This window comes from Neomonachus schauinslandi, chromosome 1 (assembly GCF_002201575.2).
Source record: "Neomonachus schauinslandi chromosome 1, ASM220157v2, whole genome shotgun sequence".
Lineage (NCBI taxonomy): Eukaryota > Metazoa > Chordata > Mammalia > Carnivora > Phocidae > Neomonachus > Neomonachus schauinslandi.
Genome location: NC_058403.1, coordinates 79079108 through 79096047, shown reverse-complemented (window position 1 = coordinate 79096047; position 16940 = coordinate 79079108). Strand labels below are relative to the sequence as shown.

General features: G+C 41.4%; 1 protein-coding gene and 1 non-coding gene across 2 annotated transcripts in view; both read right to left on the bottom strand.

Annotated features, from left to right (window-relative positions):
- The window catches only part of ETV5 (ETS variant transcription factor 5), a 56970-nt gene that overhangs the window by 21268 nt on the left and 18762 nt on the right, over positions 1-16940 (bottom strand). The window contains 3 exon segments of the mRNA XM_021692491.2: positions 5472-5716; positions 5718-5760; positions 6684-6813. Coding sequence (XP_021548166.2) covers positions 5472-5716; positions 5718-5760; positions 6684-6813 — 418 coding nt within the window.
- Positions 13119-13225, bottom strand: LOC123326918. The gene has a single exon (XR_006541390.1). It is a non-coding gene; the product is annotated as a U6 spliceosomal RNA (small nuclear RNA).

Here is a 16940-nt window from a genome sequence, read left to right as displayed (position 1 = left end):
GGTAGGGAAATCAAATAACTGATTGTCCAAATCAGGACATCTGGGGGAGTAAAAAGGAAAGCTATGACCAATAACTTCCATTAGGCATAAACTATAAGTGACCTGGGACAAACTCCAATATCTGGTCATTCCAGCCTTAGGAGAAGTTTTATTTGGTTATATGTTATACTATAAAGAAAAAAAGCTAAAAAATTAATGAGTGAATCATCCAACCAAAGCAGCTAGGAAAAGAAAAACAATGAAAGAAAATAGAAAGAATAAAAGATTTTAGTAAGAGCAGAGAGAAATCAACGAAAAAACATCTAATAGAGAGGATGAACAAAACCGAAGTTGATTTGTTGAAAAGACAGATGATATTGTCTGCCAAGGACTAACTAGAGATTTTATGGCAATTAATTGTAAAACTCAGACAAAATGGAAAAATTCCCAGAAAAAGTAATTTATTAAATTCACTCAACTAAACAGAAATTCAGAGCAACACCAGAAAAGTGAAGATTCTTAACTGGTAATTAAAAATCTGCCCACAAGGAAAATATCAGGCCCAAATGATTTTACTTATAAATTCTTCCAAAAATTCAAGGAATAAAGAATTCTAATTTCACATGCGCTATTCTGGTATACATAAAAAGGAGGACACCCTCTACTCATTTGAGGAGAATAACTTCAATGCTAAAACCCAACAAGGATAATATAAGAAAAAAAATTATACCTTATTCTCAATCATAAATACGGATGCAGAAGTTCTCAATATATGTTAGAATAAAAAGTCCAGCAAAAAAGGTAATATATAACAAATAAGTTAGGTTTAGCACACGAATACAACGTTGGTTTCATATAAACCAATGTAGCTCACTACATTAAGAAATGGAAGGAGCAAATTCATTTGATGATGTCAACAGACAGAAAACATGTTTGATAAAATTCAATATCCATTCATATTAAAAACTCTGACTAAACTTGGAATAGAAGGAAATTTCCTTTAGCTTGATATAAGGTAACAAGCTAAAAACAATCCCTCTTAAGATTCAAAACTAAAAACACCCCTCACTCTAACCATTAGAAGTACATCATTCAGTCTGTCAAAGAAGGTTCTATTAAGCATCTCCGAAACTCAGTTTCGGATCCCAAAGTGAATTTGTGCTGCCATACATAACATGCTATTAACAGCAGTGCGTGGAGAGGGGATGCGTCAGACACATTCACTTCATTCCAGGCCAGGCTACAGATATGACTCACAGTCAGGTTCTTCCCTCTCTAAAAACTACAAAATCTGAAGGACAAAAATGAACGGCAATTTATTGGGGATGGACTTTAAGGGAGGAAGTAGAAACAACAGAAAGCCTCGAGTATATTAAATCTCTTAAATCTGTACAGCATCTTCAGGGAATGAGTACTTATCTATCAAATCACAATTCCACCAAACGTAAGCTCATTCCTTTAAGCTTTGAAGATGTGATCATAACCACTGAGGGAGAGAATTTTCTCAAACAGGTTAGGTTATTCACATAACTGACCCTTTCTTGATGACTCTGGGGCATTCTATTCTATCAATTCAGCAGGACGGCCTATGACAATACTGATCCCTTGGGGAACATCAAGAAGCAGAGGATTTTTCCACCAGCAGTACTGTCTTAAATGCTGTCATTTCTTGAGATCTGCCTCTTGATGCTGAGTGAGAGAGCAGCAGATCCCAAAATTTTTAGATGATAAATTTCCTAGTGGAGCCTCTTCAGTTGAATTGTGGGAACTCCTTCAACTTGAATGTAACGAGAAATGGTATAACAGAGGACAAAATCATACCTGGCCAGTACGATGGGTATAACATAGGAACATTTTCTAAATTCCTCCACTTAGCCCATGTAAACATCGTAAGCAGCACGATGAAAAAACTTTTGAGATCGGGATGGCTGAACGAAAAATACGCCTCCTCTTTAAGGAGCAGCTGGTCTTTAAGGATAAATGGAACATGTCTCAACATGCCAAATTACATGGTTTTTTTTTTTTTCCTCCTTGAGGGGGAGGAAATCACGAATATAAATCATGGCTTCCAAACACAGTATTTATCTCCTAAAAATAACTTATGACTTGTGAAAAATTATATACTAAGATTATATAGAACATTACGAATGTACTTTTGAATAGATTATATTTTATTTGTTTAAAGTATAATTCTAGCAAACTGCTATCACTATCAATAAACATACACTGAGAACAAGTAAGATACTGGGCTGAGAAGGTTCTAAATCATGGTTTTTAAACCTCAAAAAGTTTATTCAACTGCAGAGGCATACTGTGAGCAAAACAAAAAAGATAACTGTCACAACATGAGTTTAGACGAGTGAAATAGGAATTTAGTAGGATTTTGTAATGTAAAACAAGGATAGAGTTCTGGTAGTTTAAGAGAATGTTAGCAACCCCCCCCCCCCCCCAATCATAACCAAAACAAATGGTGCAGTTATAAATGCTTTGGTTTCTAAATGTAGGCCCCTGTAGTTGGCTATGTGACCATTAAGAAGTCCCTTAGCTGCTCTGAGGCCTGATATTCTTATCTGTGGAATAGGGTTTTTTACTCTGCTTTGGTTAGAGGATTGTTAAAAAGCTCAAATAAGACTATTTCCTGGGGTGCCTGGGTGGCTCAGTTGGTTAAGCATCTGACTTCGGCTCAGGTCATGATCTCAGGGTCCTGGGATCAGGGCCCCATGTCAGGCCCCGTACTCAGCAGAGAGTCTACTTCTCTCTCCCTTTGTCCCTCCTCCGCTCATGCTCTCTCTGTCTCTCTCTCAAATAAATAAACAAAATCTTAAAAAAAAAAAAAGATTATTTCCTTCATATCTTACAAAATACCATATATTTTTGGTAGGGGGTTATTTTTGAAGTAATATTCTTAGATTGCATTTAATAAAAAGTTAGCAAAGAACAAACTCTAATTACCAAAAAAAGTAATCTGCTCCATTTTAGGCAGGCATAATAATTAGGAGAGGTGGGATTATGAGGCTTGTTATCATATACAAGTGCAATTACTATTACTTTTACAAAATCAGACCAAGGCTTTTAGTTTGCCTCATTTTCTGTGTGCTCTCTAGTATCTACAAGCAAAATCATTTGTCATGTCTTTGATGTACTTTGCATCACCCAAAGAGCACATGGATACCATCATTAATAATAGACAAGGGCAATAAGAACAAAATTCGGAGTCCTGGGTATTTGATACTTGAGGAAAAGGTGGGCTGGAGTAAGGATGGGGGTAGAAGAAACAGCTGGATCATGATTTCTCAAAGTATGACAATAAAATATCCAGGCCATGCCCCCAGACCCACCAACTCAAAATCTGGGGCAGAGTAAGGAATCTGCATTTTTAATAAGCCCCTGTGGGAACTCCTGCTGTACACTTGCAACTTTGTGATTACAGTGCCCTAGGGTAGAAGACTGAGTGTCCCAGTGTTGCTTTTCTTTTATCGATTCAGGACTTTGCCCTTCACCCCAGTTCTCTCAAGGATCTCTGAATCAGCCCAGTGTGTGTGAGGTCTTTTTATTCTAGACCCACAGTCCTAATGGCAGAGTGCAGGGGAAGTAAGTCTAAGATACACAGGCAGATGTCAGGGAGGAATCGCCCCCTAAAAAGAAATACCTGGTTTCCGGTTCCTACCTCTCTCTTTGGACACCTGAGGGCAGATAGTCCTACATGTCAGGGATCAAACCTTCTTCCCCTTTTGGGGGGGAGGGGGCTGGGTAGCCTGGTGACAAACCTATTTCACCACTGAGACTAAGGCTTCCTGTCTGCCAGGGCTGCAAGAGGCCAAACATTCTCCATACACAAGCCCTCTGGGTAAGAAACAGGGATTGAGGGGGAACTAGGAATAAAAGGGATTTAACATGAAGTAATTTCCCTTTACACACGGTATAACAAATACAAGGTTTGTTAAGTATTTCAAGGACCAAATATATGTCCCCCTTTATCCCTCCTCCTCAATTAATAATCCTTGCAGGAAATCAGGAAGATACTATTAAAAAGCACAAAACCAAAAAACTATTGAAATAGAAATGGTATCCAGGCCCGAGTGCACAAACTGGCAGCCTTGCAGAGTGATTTTGCCCAGAGAGGTTTTGTTTAGTCTGCAAAGTGCTGCTGTTGTTTTTAATTTGAATTAGTTGCCAACTTAAAAAACAAAACAAAACCACACAACCTGGAATTTTTACATGAAAATCCAATTTCCGAATTCTCCTGAAGAAGTGCAAGGCTGTTAACAAGGTAATAAACTGGCAAAGCTTGGTGGTAGCTGTCTCCTTCAGATGAACTCCCTCTTGAAACCAAGGCCCACCACTGAGCCAGCCCCCGAGTCAACGCTCACCCCTTGGGCCCTATGTGTCATTGGTGTTCATGGCTCTTGGCTTCCCTAGGGGAATAAAGACTACCAGCCAAATTATGTAGTTCTTCATGGTGACTTTCACAGCCAGGGGGACAGGGAATCAGAATCAGACAAGAATGTCTGCTTTCTTTTCTGTATTTCATCTAGAAATAAAGTGACCCCTGAGAAAATACCAGGAGGTATTTGGGTTGGACCAGGCCTGAGGAAAGTATACTCATACATCCTCCCTCTCCTGCCGCTCAGCCCCACCCCCAGCCAATGCAGAACAAGAAAGAGAGGAAGGAAATGCAACGGTCACCATCTTGCGACCCTTGGTAACATCACTGACAACTCCCCACCTATGTATGTCCCAGAGAGACTCGAAATAAAAGATGGGTCTCCAGAACAGCCTATATAAAGGAAGGCCACAGGCATCCAAACTTCTAGAATACCCAGATAATGGACTTACAAGGCTGGGATCTAAGAGGTTATTAAGTTTGGTGTTAGAGTAGGTTGCCTTTCCACTTTAGTTTGTTTGATGAGTGAAAGACTCTGGGCAAGTTATTCCTGATGCCTCAGTTTCCTTATTAGGAACATAGAACCTACCTGGAGCAAAACCAGAAGATTTCTCTCTCAAACGGAGGTAATTACAAATAAGGTTTTTAGCTAATTTCCTGTTAAAATGTGTTAAAATCGGATGAGTAATAATACGTTTTGTAATTTAGCGATTTTCCCTAATACGTAAATAAAATGTTAATAAAGTATTTGTGGGTAGCATAAAGCCAAGTTCAATGCTAGTAGGCAGATTCCAGTGAGAAGCCAGGAAACCAGCCCTCGATGAGCATGGACAGACTGTCTAACCTGGTCAAGTCTCTCTTCTACCTCCATAATGGGGGGATGGTACTAACCATCTCTCCTTTATCTACTTCATAAATTGTCTAGAGTACAACAACAGAGTGCTATATAAACAGGTCATATTCCTATTATTCGTCTTACCTCACAAGATGCCTCAACGCAATGGGAACTTTACAGGTACCTGGTAAATATGACTAACTGCTTCCTCTCTCCCCGTGGGGTAAAAAGGAGGGGATGGAGGCAGCGAAAGAAGCCCAGATCAGCACCCACCTCTGTTCTGATGGATACTGGTTTTCAGGCATCATCTTTGGCATCTGCAGGGGCTGATGTGGCGGCCGGGGGACCGCAAAGGTTTGCTGCTGTGGTCCAGGTTCAGGAAGTGAGTGAGGGGCGGGGGCGGGGCCCACACCTGGGACCGGGCCAGCTGCAGGGGCGTGTGCAGAGGTGGGCAGAGCTGCCTGGGGTGGGGGGAATAGGGAGTTCTGGTGGGGGGGGGACAGGGGGGGGGGGGGGGGGGGTTAATGGCTTGAACCCAGAGGGAGGCTTCCTATCATAGGCACTGTAAACAGAAAGAGAGAAGGAACCATTAAGCTGCGATGAAGCCATTAGCATGGTCGCCAGGTCCAGCAAGATGGCTAGGCTAGGTTGCAGACCCAATTGCCAGGAAATGACAGCATTAACATAGTTAAATTGCTGGCAGCCCCGAGGGAATATTTGTACCTCCGAAAAGTGACAAACACTCTGCGTCACGGGGACTTGTTTAACACTTCTAGTGATTCTTCTCCAAGATAATTTTAGCCTCTGTTTCCGGTTTCCTTTTCCCCCCTTCTAAAAGCACTCTCCATGTATGCGTGTGGAGGGATGGATGGGGTGGGGGGCAGAGTTTATGCCCTGGGGGGGTTCCTGGCCCCCTCTCCCAAGTACTCCAGGGTCCCCAGGAAGTAGTCAGGATCTCTGTGGAAGATAAATTTCTGCCGTAACAGGACTTGAATTAACGACTCTTCTCCCCCTTTCCCAGGCAGTCTGTGTTTATCTTCTAGAGCAAAGAATGATTTAAAATTAAAGCTTCATTCCTGGGGCCTGGATATTCTTAAGTAAAGGGCACAGGCAAGGGGACTTTTTCATATATTCTGATTTGAAGATTACTTCTTTGGTGCTTAAAGTTCACATTAACATATGATAGACATGAAGAAGTATATATTCCCTCCCTAGAAGCCAACAGATCAAATATCCCAGTATTCAAGGTTCTTTCCCTCAGGAGGGCTCAGTACCCCACGCGCCCAGTTCCCCCGTGGAGCCGGCTTCACAGTTTTGCTTTTCATGTTTTGCACAAAGGCCCCCCGGTCTGTACTGGCCTACACCTAGAGGACGACATTGCCGTGGGAGAGGACTCTGAGCACTACCTCTGAGTGTCTGCTGGAGTCCTGGCAGCAGCCGGCCCCACGGCTCCTCTCCAGCCAGCCTTTCTCTGGTGTCACTTACCAATAGCTGAAGAGGCACTTTTCTCCATAGTTAGCACCGAGAGCCTGCTCGTGGCTGCAGGATGACAGCTCGGAGGAGGGGCTGTGCAGCTCCCGTTTGATCTTGGTTGGAGGTGGGGCATGAAGCACCACTGCAATCAGAAGAGGGATGGGGGGGGGGGCAGAGAGAGAGAGGAGAGCCGATTAACAGGGAGCAAAAGGCTTTCCTTCTGCAACCCGTCACTAGTGGATGGCCCTTGGAAGTCATGCCGAGTCACATGCCCAAGAAAGCCAAACACTGAAACACAGAGCCTTCCATCTAAAACCAATGAAAAGTTCTTTCAAAGTTGGAAGTCATCATCTGACACTTTTAATTAGCTGTGGGTTTTTTTCCCCATTTCTTTCGTATTGGGTCTACTGCCTCAAAATTCCTGCAGGTGATGGTTCGTCAAGAAAAATGCAGGTGCGATAGAATACCAAGGGTTGCAGACATGAATAATTTTGTTTCCAAAAGGGACAAAACAGTCAGAGATACATTGGTAGACATTACACATTAACTTGTCAAAGGCTTGAAACTGCTCTGGCAAATACATTTCTTATTCAGAGGCATATAAATTAAATACAGGACTTTTTAAAAGTCCTTTCTCAAGCAGCTCTAAATATCAGCTCTGAGTATGAAATACTTAACTATAAGGCATTTCAAAAAATTTAAGAGCAAAGGAATAAATACAACAATGGACCAAACCACAACCTAGCTTAGGCGAACTGCGTAAGGACAAGTCCTGGAAACCTTTGAGCTTATGCCGGCTCTGTGCCTTTCCTGCCCCAGGAAGGGCAGGTTTTCATAACCAATCTTTTCAGATAAGTGCCAATTACTTCTCCAAAACTGATGAAATAGTACACAGAGCTCTTGCATAACGTTTGGAAATCAAGTGCATATTCCATATGTGGTTCTGAGAGGGCAAAGTTTTTCAAATCAAGGTGACTTACATGGGAGTGAAATGAAACGAAATAAAACCAGGTTTGCCTTTTCTGTCTTATCTAGGAGCTGACTCATTTTAAAATGAGAGGGCATTTGGGGCACCTGGGTGGCTCAGATGGTTAAGCGTCTGCATTCGGCTCAGGTCATGATCCTGGAGTCCCGGGATCGAGTCCCACATCAGGCTCCCTGATCCTTGGGAGCCTGCTTCTCCCTCTGCCTCTCTCTCTGTCTCTCATGAATAAATAAATAAAATATTTAAAAAAAAATGAGAGGGCATTTTACCCAAAGTAGAAGGACGCTACACCATTGGGCTGTTTACTACTCATGAATTAGGATTGTTGTTCTCTGCCCAGCTCTCATGAAGGGTGGGGGAGAGACGAGTTAAGTTTTGTACCAGCAACTCTCCACTCTATCAAAGGTCTCATTAGATAGCCAACCACAATCAGTGCCCTGGTGCCCCGCTAAAATTTCGGTCTGACTCAATGCTTACTCCTAGAACACTTTTAGGAGCTTAGTTCATTCTTAGTGATTATACTAGGCAGAATGCGTGAAACGATCATCTGTTTTCTGCTGAGAAGACTGAACAATCTTCTGGACAACTGCTTGCTCAGGTGCTACCTCCAACCCCAAGTTCAGGTCTCAGAAGTGAACAAACGCGACAGATGACTCTATCACAGATGACAAGTTTATAAAGCAAAGTGCTGTCAGTGACTGACTGGAAAAGCTAGGTTTTTATAATTCCTTTCCTACATAATGCCAACTGCTTTTCCTAAATACATGGAGTAAGTTTGGAGCTGGAAGATTTTATTTAGAAGTCATTAGAGTCTCTCTCGTGATTTTTTGATGGTGACATCATGGCAGCCAACCCTCAATTGTTATCAAATGTTTTCAGACATTCAGACACAGAAAATGGCTAAGCTTGTTGTTGTTAGAACGTTGTTAGTAAATGAAAAGGCAGAGTCAGACAGCTTGACACAGAAAAGCACTTCTCCAATGAAGTGGATATTCTGGTGGTTCTCAGCACGATCCCTTTGTCATTGCCTTTCCTCTCATTAGCCTTCTGCCATAAAAGTTTTGGGAAAATCATGAGGAAAGGTTGATGATGCCCCAGTGTAAACAAAAGTTAACATGTCCTTGGAAAGTCTACTTTTCTTTATCTAAAGAAAATCCCTTATAATCACGACTTTACCTATATTTAGAAAGTAAACAATTATGGTATCACTCAATTTTCTTATTTCAGGTTTTGGAAATGTATTGACATTTTCACAGGATTATTTAAAAAGTTAACAGTTCCAACAACAGAGGGTAAGCCAAAGTTGTCCAGAAAGAAACATTTTCTAATGGCTTTAGGAACAGCATATACCCATTTTGAAAGAAAATCTAAACTGACCACTGAGTCTGATGTCCTGCTTTCTTTAGATCTACGCAGTACTCTTAGTGTGTGTCCTACCATTTTGCCTCTAACGTAAATGGTATCTTCTATCATCCCCAAACTGTCTTATACCTGGAATCTTATGTTCTCCACACACAGGAGGAGTTCAAGAAATATCTGGTGAGTGCTACAGTCTGAATGTTTGTGTCCCCCCCAAACTCATATGTTGAAATCCTAATCCCCAATGTGATGGTATTAGGAGTGGGGGGCTTTGGGAGGTGATTAGGTCACAAGTGCAGAGCTATGTGAGGACAAAACGAGAAGAGAGCCTTCACCCGACCATACTGGCACCCTGATCTCAAACTTCCAGCCTCCAGAACTTTAAAAATAAATGTCTGTTGTTTATATGTTACCCTGTCTGTGGTATTTTGTTATAGCAGCCTGAATGGACTAAGACAATGAGTGACTGATTGGACTGCGTTTCCAATTAATTCTTAACCTTGAACGCTGGGACCGCATCTACCCTACAAGGCGAGGCAGTGTTAGTCATAAATATTTTTTCCCCAGGAATGAGCCATTCGAAAGAGAGAGAAGAAAGTGGAACACGGCCAGAGCGAGAATTGAAAGTTTCACAGATCAGTGACAAGAAAACCATTAGGGGCCGTTGGAGTGGTAAGGAAGGAGGCTCAGCTCTCCAAAGGGACTGCTGGGCCAGAGGATGTGTGAAGGAACCTAATTATGGCATACATTAGTCAGAGATAGTGGTGTATTTAAAGCAGGAACTTAGAAGCCCAAGGAATGTCCTTGCTTTCAGTCTGTTCCCTCCTTTGTAAAATGAGATATGTGATGCTGCCTTGAGAAATACAGAAAATGGCACAGCACCTTGCAGATGGTGCTATGATGTTGTGTAATTATACACTGTGCTTTCAAAAATAGAGTATTTAACTTCGCACAGGCAACTTCCTAAACGATGACAGAGACCTAGGAGTACAAAGCGTGGCAACGGATTAGAAAGAAAAAAGGTCATGAACTGCTACGAAAGTTGGAAAAGAAATGCCAAGAAAGTTGACTATGTAAGTTGATAAATATTTTCTACAATTAGAAAATTTTTAAAGATTTTATTTATTTATGAGAGAGAGAGAGAGAGAGAGCACAAGCAGGGGGGAAGGGTAGTGGGAGAATTAAGTTTTAAGCTCAGAGTTTAAGCTCAGAGTTATAGAAAATAGGCCCATGACAATAATGGTGCCCTGACAATAATTCCCACTGAATATAGATGACCTTTGCTGTTATAAAGATAACATTCATTCATTCATCCATTCACCCACTCACTGAGCCATCTTCTATGGGCCAGGCATCCTAGAGATGCTCCGGACAGGATGGTATGCCCAATAGCCATGGCCCTTTCTTCATGGCATGCACAATTTAGTGAGGAATCAGACTTTTAGCATCATCTCCTAGATGCACTCACAGTTAGACCAGGGCCTCACAGTCCTCTTCATTCAGGCCCCTACATTTATAAGGACCATGAGGCCCAAAGGAATTAAAGTAATTGCTCAAGGTCTTGGAGCTGCTATTAGAGGGGACAGAAATCAAGTGCTTCTGTCATTTCGGTAATCTACTGCACTGACAGAAATGGGAGACATTTCACTCACCCACTTTGTACACTAAAAATAGAGGACATAAACCTTTTTTTTTTTTTTAACAAAACAACAAAAATATCACATTACACCTGGCTGAAAGTACTCTAGAACAAAGAAAAAAAATGAATAAAAACTAAGACCTCTGGAAAACACAAGGTAGACAGACAAGAAAGAGGCAGCCAGACAGAACCCTTAGCATTTACTTTGTGACAAGTTGCTCTAGCATACATTATTTTAGTCCATCTTCCCAACCCAATGAGAAAGATACTTCTAGTATCCCCTTTTCATAGGATAGAAAACCCAGGCTCAAAAAGGTAAGTAATCTGGCACAGTCTCATACCTGTAAGTGGTCAAGATTCCTACCTAAACAGTGCTTAGTGATTCTATCATATTGCCTCCTGAGAGAATCTGAGAGAAAGAGACTACATTAAAAAGGCATTAAAAGAAATAGGGAAAGATGGAGAAGAAAGACAACACCAGAGAAGAGAGTGGAAGAATACCTTTTGCCAGCTCTCAGGGTCTGTATCCTCATGTTTACTCAGCACTCTCCAGCTGGAAGCACACCTGATACACCTGCATCCATCCGACTCCCACCTTTCCTGTCCCTAGGCCACCAAAATGCCCAGGATCCCTCTTTCACTCCTACTGGCAACCAACATCTCTTGACTCCGGTAGCCTTTACTTCTTATCAGTCCTTGCCTTCTATTCCCCTAAAATATCTCCCCTCCCTTCTATAATCCAGCTGACCAATATCTTCTGCTTATTAAGACAGCTATAGGAGTTTGAAGAGCTGGTATCTTCCACATTATTGCCATGGATATCATCTCTCTCTCCAAATGCCCTGCCTCTCCTGAAAGTGCTTCTAGACAATTCCCTCTCAATGCCACCTGTGAGACAAGAACACTTTGAGTGAGCTGTCTGGACTCTTACTGAACTTCAAGAACTCTGTTCAGGATCCATACACAAATATGTATGAGAGTCTCTGCTTGTTAGGGGTAGGAAAGACAAGGATGCCTGTCTGACCAGATTTAAGTCTGTATCTGTGGTCGTGTACCACAAAGTACAATATATTGCTTTGTAGACCACCATAACACCATTTTAAATCTAGATATTATGTTCATAGATCAACCAACTTAACTTTATAGTTGGTTTTCTTTTTTTTTTTTTTTTTTTTAAAAGATTTTATTTATTTTTGTGGGCGCGTGCACGCACGAGAGAGAGCAAGAGAGCACAAGTGGGAGTGGGAAGGGGCAGACGGAGAAGCAGACTCCCCACTGAGCAGGGAGCCCGATGCGGGGCTCGATCCCAGGACCCTGGGATCATGACCTGAGCTGAAGGCAGCCGCTTAACCGACTGAGCCACCCAGGCGCCCTATAGTTGGTTTTCTTATTAGGGAACTCCTTGGGAGATTTTTCTATCTGACACAAAAATCAGGCCTGAGGGACTCCTGGGTGGCTCAGTCGGTTAAGTGTCAGCTGTTGGCTCAGGGCATGATCCCAGGGTCCTGGGATCAAGTCCCACATCTGGCTCCTTGCTCAGGGGGAGCCTGCTTCTCCCTCTCCCTCTGTCTGCTGCTCCCCCTGCTTGTGCTCTCTCTCTCTCTGATAAATTAATTAATTAATTAATTAATTTAAAAAATCAGGCCTGATCCTAGCCAATGCAATAAGTCAAGAAAAAAATAAATAAAAAGCAAATGGATTAGAAAGGAAGAAATATAACTGTCATTATTCAAAGATGGCCTGATTTGGTATGTAGAAGGTATAAAAGTATCCTCAAAATATAGGAATCAATAAGCTAATTTACCAAGATCAATGGCTATAAGCCTAATATAAAAAAGAATCATTTCTGTATACATGTGAAACTTTAAAAAATTTACAATAGCAACATATGACATCAAATACCTAGGAACACATCTGATAAAAGACATGTAAGATGCTTAAACCAAGAACTACAAAACACAAGAACGTTAAAGAACTCTCAATATATGGAAGGATATATCATATTCATGGGCTAGAAAGCTTAACATTATAGAGATATCAATTCTGCCCAAATCTGGCTCGATGCAACCCCAAACTAAATCTCAGCACTACACAGAAATGAGAATAAAGAAATTACAATTACATTGAACAACACGGAAATTTCACAAATATGCTGAGTAAAAGCCAGACACAAAAGAGTACATACTGTGTGAATCCACTTATGTAACATTCAGAAGGACAGAAAACTAATATATGGTGTTTAAAGTCAGACTGGAGCTTACCCTGAGGGTAGTGCCTGTTCAGGGGGCACAAGGAATCTTCTTGTACTCTGATAAGTTCTGGGTCTTGATCTAAATGCTTGTACAGTTTGTCAAGTTGTACCCTTAACAATTGCTATACATTATATCAATTAAAAGTTTCTCTTTTCTTGTATTAAGTTTTTTATTTTAATTCCAGTATTGTTAACATACAGAGTTATTTTAGGAAAAATATGGAACGCTTCATGAATTTGCGTGTCATCCTTGTGCAGGAACCATGCTAATCTTCTCTGTATCGTTCCAATTTTAGTATATGTGCTGCTGAAGGGAGCACAGGTTTCTCGTTTTTAAAGCAAGCAGCCCAGTTAAACAGGATTCCTGAGTTAATACTTATTAAGGTTTCTCAAATTTTAGAAAATCTTTCTTCTGTGATGGTATAGAAATAGTCTTCCAAAGAACCCCAATTGTTTTGAAATAGAAAACACAGACAAACTGGCCCATTCAAGAGAAATGATAATTCCCTCTGCTGACAAAATCTGTTTCCTGTGCACAAGTCCAGGCTTGTGGACTCTGTCCAAGGCAGCTACCCCATGCCCCTGCTGGCTATTACAGCACATACGATCAAAACAAAGGAAAACCCTTTTGTTGAATGTTATGATGAACGACGGTTTGATTTAAAAGGAATTTTTTTTTTTACTAAGACAAAACCCACCTCCTCTAATAAGCTTTCCTGGGGTGTTCCCATAATCATCAAAGTTTCAATTTGCCACTGACTTTGTTGTGCATACATATAACATTTATGTAGCTGCTGAGTGTTAAAGAAATTGCTGATCAGTGACACTGTAGTCTGAGCGGGAGAAAGACTAAGCCCGTCGTTATTTCTTTCGCTTCACACACAGGCTTTGCCTACTTTCCCCCAGTGGTTGTTGCTCAGGTTGTTTTGGAGTTTTCCTCCCTCCTTCTTCAGTTTCAGTACCTTCATCTGGGGCAGACTCATCTTTCCCAAATCAGCTGTGCAGGCCTGCCCCCGGGGGAGGACCTTATTTGGTCACAGTTGACAGCCATGACCTTCTTACTTTACATGGAAAGCTGTGTTTTATGATGGAAGTTGACCAGAACACCAACACCTGCCTCCAAATGGCATGTCCATGAGGCTATGTCTAGGTGGCCCAAGCTTATGTCTCTAGAGCCTCTCACAGCGCTTCTGAATGTGGAATGTATGTAGTTGTGGTAAGAGACTTATTGAGATTCCAGAGTGATGTTCCTACAGTGAAGGTCTATTCTTGAGCTTTACTATTCCCTTTGCCCCAGCTTTGGGCACTGTTCCTCTCTTAGGCCACTACCATCTCATCTCATTTCCCTCCAGAGTAAGGAAATATGTACTGTTTAGTTCAAGAGTAGGGGGCGGGAGAGCCCAAGACATCTGCCCATACTGTTCTTTGGTTATGGCAGTGAGTAGAGCATGAGGAAAGAAGGCAGGGGGAAAAACCATCAAGCAGAAGGACATGTGAATATAAACATGATGCAAAATAGAACCAAAGAAGCCACCCAGAAAGAGCAGGTGTGACCTCTTCTCTCCTCATGTACTCTTAACTTGTCAGAATACCCCACCAGCAAAGACCAAAGGACTTTAAGTCACCAGATGTAGTGTCCCTTGGGACTTGTGGTTTGAAGAGCACAACAAAGCCAATAGGCTACTTTCCAATATACTGCTGCCTTTCCTTAGCTCTGACCTTTTTTGGATAAATTTTGAGACAAAGTGCAAATAGCCAGTTAGTAAGAAAAAAGGAGTAGATAGAATGAGGCTTATTTTTTAAGTTCTACCATATTACCAGAAGAGGTCAAAAATAGGTCTTTATTTTAGGGTTGAGTAGATTAAAAATTCATTTCAAGCATAAAATATATTCCTAATGTCTTAATAGTCTTTGTAAGTGCTATAGCAGTACTAGTGGATGCCAGGGACAGGCGATGATACTCTGTTCTGGGACCCAAGAAGGTTCAAGGGAGATAAAGTAAGTGGATAGGTTCTGGCACTTAAAAAGAGCATCTGGAAAAGGAGATGCCTTTTGGATTTCCAAACCAAGTAAGAAACATGCTCAAACCCATTTGAACAGTTAACATTAATTCTGCCTGGCAACAGTTTCCAAAAATAAAAATCTGAAGTGTTATCAAATGCAGTTAGGGGGCACACGGTCTAAAAGCAGAATTGGAGGAGGTATGGGAGAATGCGCCGTCTTCTTTAATATCTGACACAGCCAACCTTGCTAAGCATAAATTTAAAAATTGAATATAGTGAAAAATCATCCATAAATAGTAAAATGAACTATTTAGTAAGCTGTGCTAAAAAAATTCGAATGCTTCCCTCAAAAGCCCTCTCCTCAAACATGCAAAAACTATCTCCGACCCAAATATCTAAATCTGACTCTGTTCTTTTACACTAGTATTTTAAGGTCAATGCAGTAACATGGATATAAGAGTAAGGGAATCAGCAACACAGGACATTTCTGGGCCTAAGGCCAGCATTTTTGTGTGTTGTTTGCATTTCTATGTATCCTTTAAAAATGTACCCCCCAGGGGGACTTGGGTGGCTCAGTTGGTTGAGCATCCAACTCTTGTTTTCGGCTCAGGTCCTGATCTCTCGTGAGATCGAGCCCTGCGTTGGGTTCCACGCTTAGCATGGAGTCTGCTTCAGATTCTCTCTCCCTCTCCCTCCACCTTTCCCCCTACTTATGCACACAACACACCTGGGTTCTCTTTCTTTCAAATAAATAAAATCTTAAAAAAAAATGTACCCCCCCCAAAACAACTGTCTAGGACCCTTCAAAAAAAGGTCAATGTTATGGGGGAAAAAAAAAGACAGAGTGTTGTAAAGAAGATAAAAGACAACAAGAAATGCAATACGGGATTCTTAATTGAATCCTAGATCAAAATAATATTAATATCAGCTATAAAATACATTTGGGGGACAACTGGGGAATTCTGAATATTACTGTATAAAAGTTAATTTTCCTAGGCTATGTAGAATAGCCTTAATCTTTGGAGATGCACACCCTGAAGTATTTGGGGGTAAAATATCATGTCTGCAACTTGCTTTTCAATGGTTCAGAAAGAAAAAAATAATCTATACACAGAGAAATGAAGCAAATGTAGGAATATGTTTTAAAAATCAATCAACAAGGGGGTGCCTGGGTGGGTTAGTCGATTGAGTGTCCGACTCTTGATTTTGGCTCAGGTCATGATCTCAGGGTCAGGAGATCAAGCCCCATGTTGCGCTCCGTGCTCAGTGGGGAGTCTGTTTGGGATTCTCTCTTTCCCTTGGCCTCTGCCCCTCCCCACCGTGCGCTCTCTAATAAAGAAATCTTTAAAAAAATAAAAAATGACACTACAGATAAAGGGCTAGCATCCAAGATCTATAAAGAACTTCTCAAACTCAACACCCAAAAAAAAACAAATAATCAAGTCAAAAAGTGGGCAAAAGATATGAAAAGACACTTCTCTGAAGAAGACATACAAATGGCTAACAGACACATGAAAAAATGTTCATCATCATTAGCCATCAGGGAAATCCAAATTAAAACCACATTGAGATACCACCTTACACCAGTTAGAATGGCAAAAATGGACAGGGAAAGAAATAAATGTTGGAGAGGTTGTGGAGAAAGGGGAACCCTCTTACACTGTTGGTGGGAATGCAAATTGGTACAGCCACTCTGGAAAACAGTGAGGAGGTTCCTCAAAAATTTAAAAATAAAGCTACCCTATGACCCAGCAATTGCACTACTGGGTATTTACCCCAAAGACACAGATGTAGTGAAAAGAAGGGGGCGCCTGGGTGGCTCAGTTGGTTAAGCGACTGCCTTCGGCTCAGGTCATGGTCCTGGAGTCCCTGGATCGAGTCCCGCATCGGGCTCCCTGCTCGGCAGGGAGTCTGCTTCTCCCTCTGACCCTCCCCGCTCTCATGTGCTCTCTCTCATTCTCTCTCTCTCAAATAAATAAATAAAATCTTTAAAAAAAAAAAAAAGAAAAGAAGGGCCATATGCACCCCAATG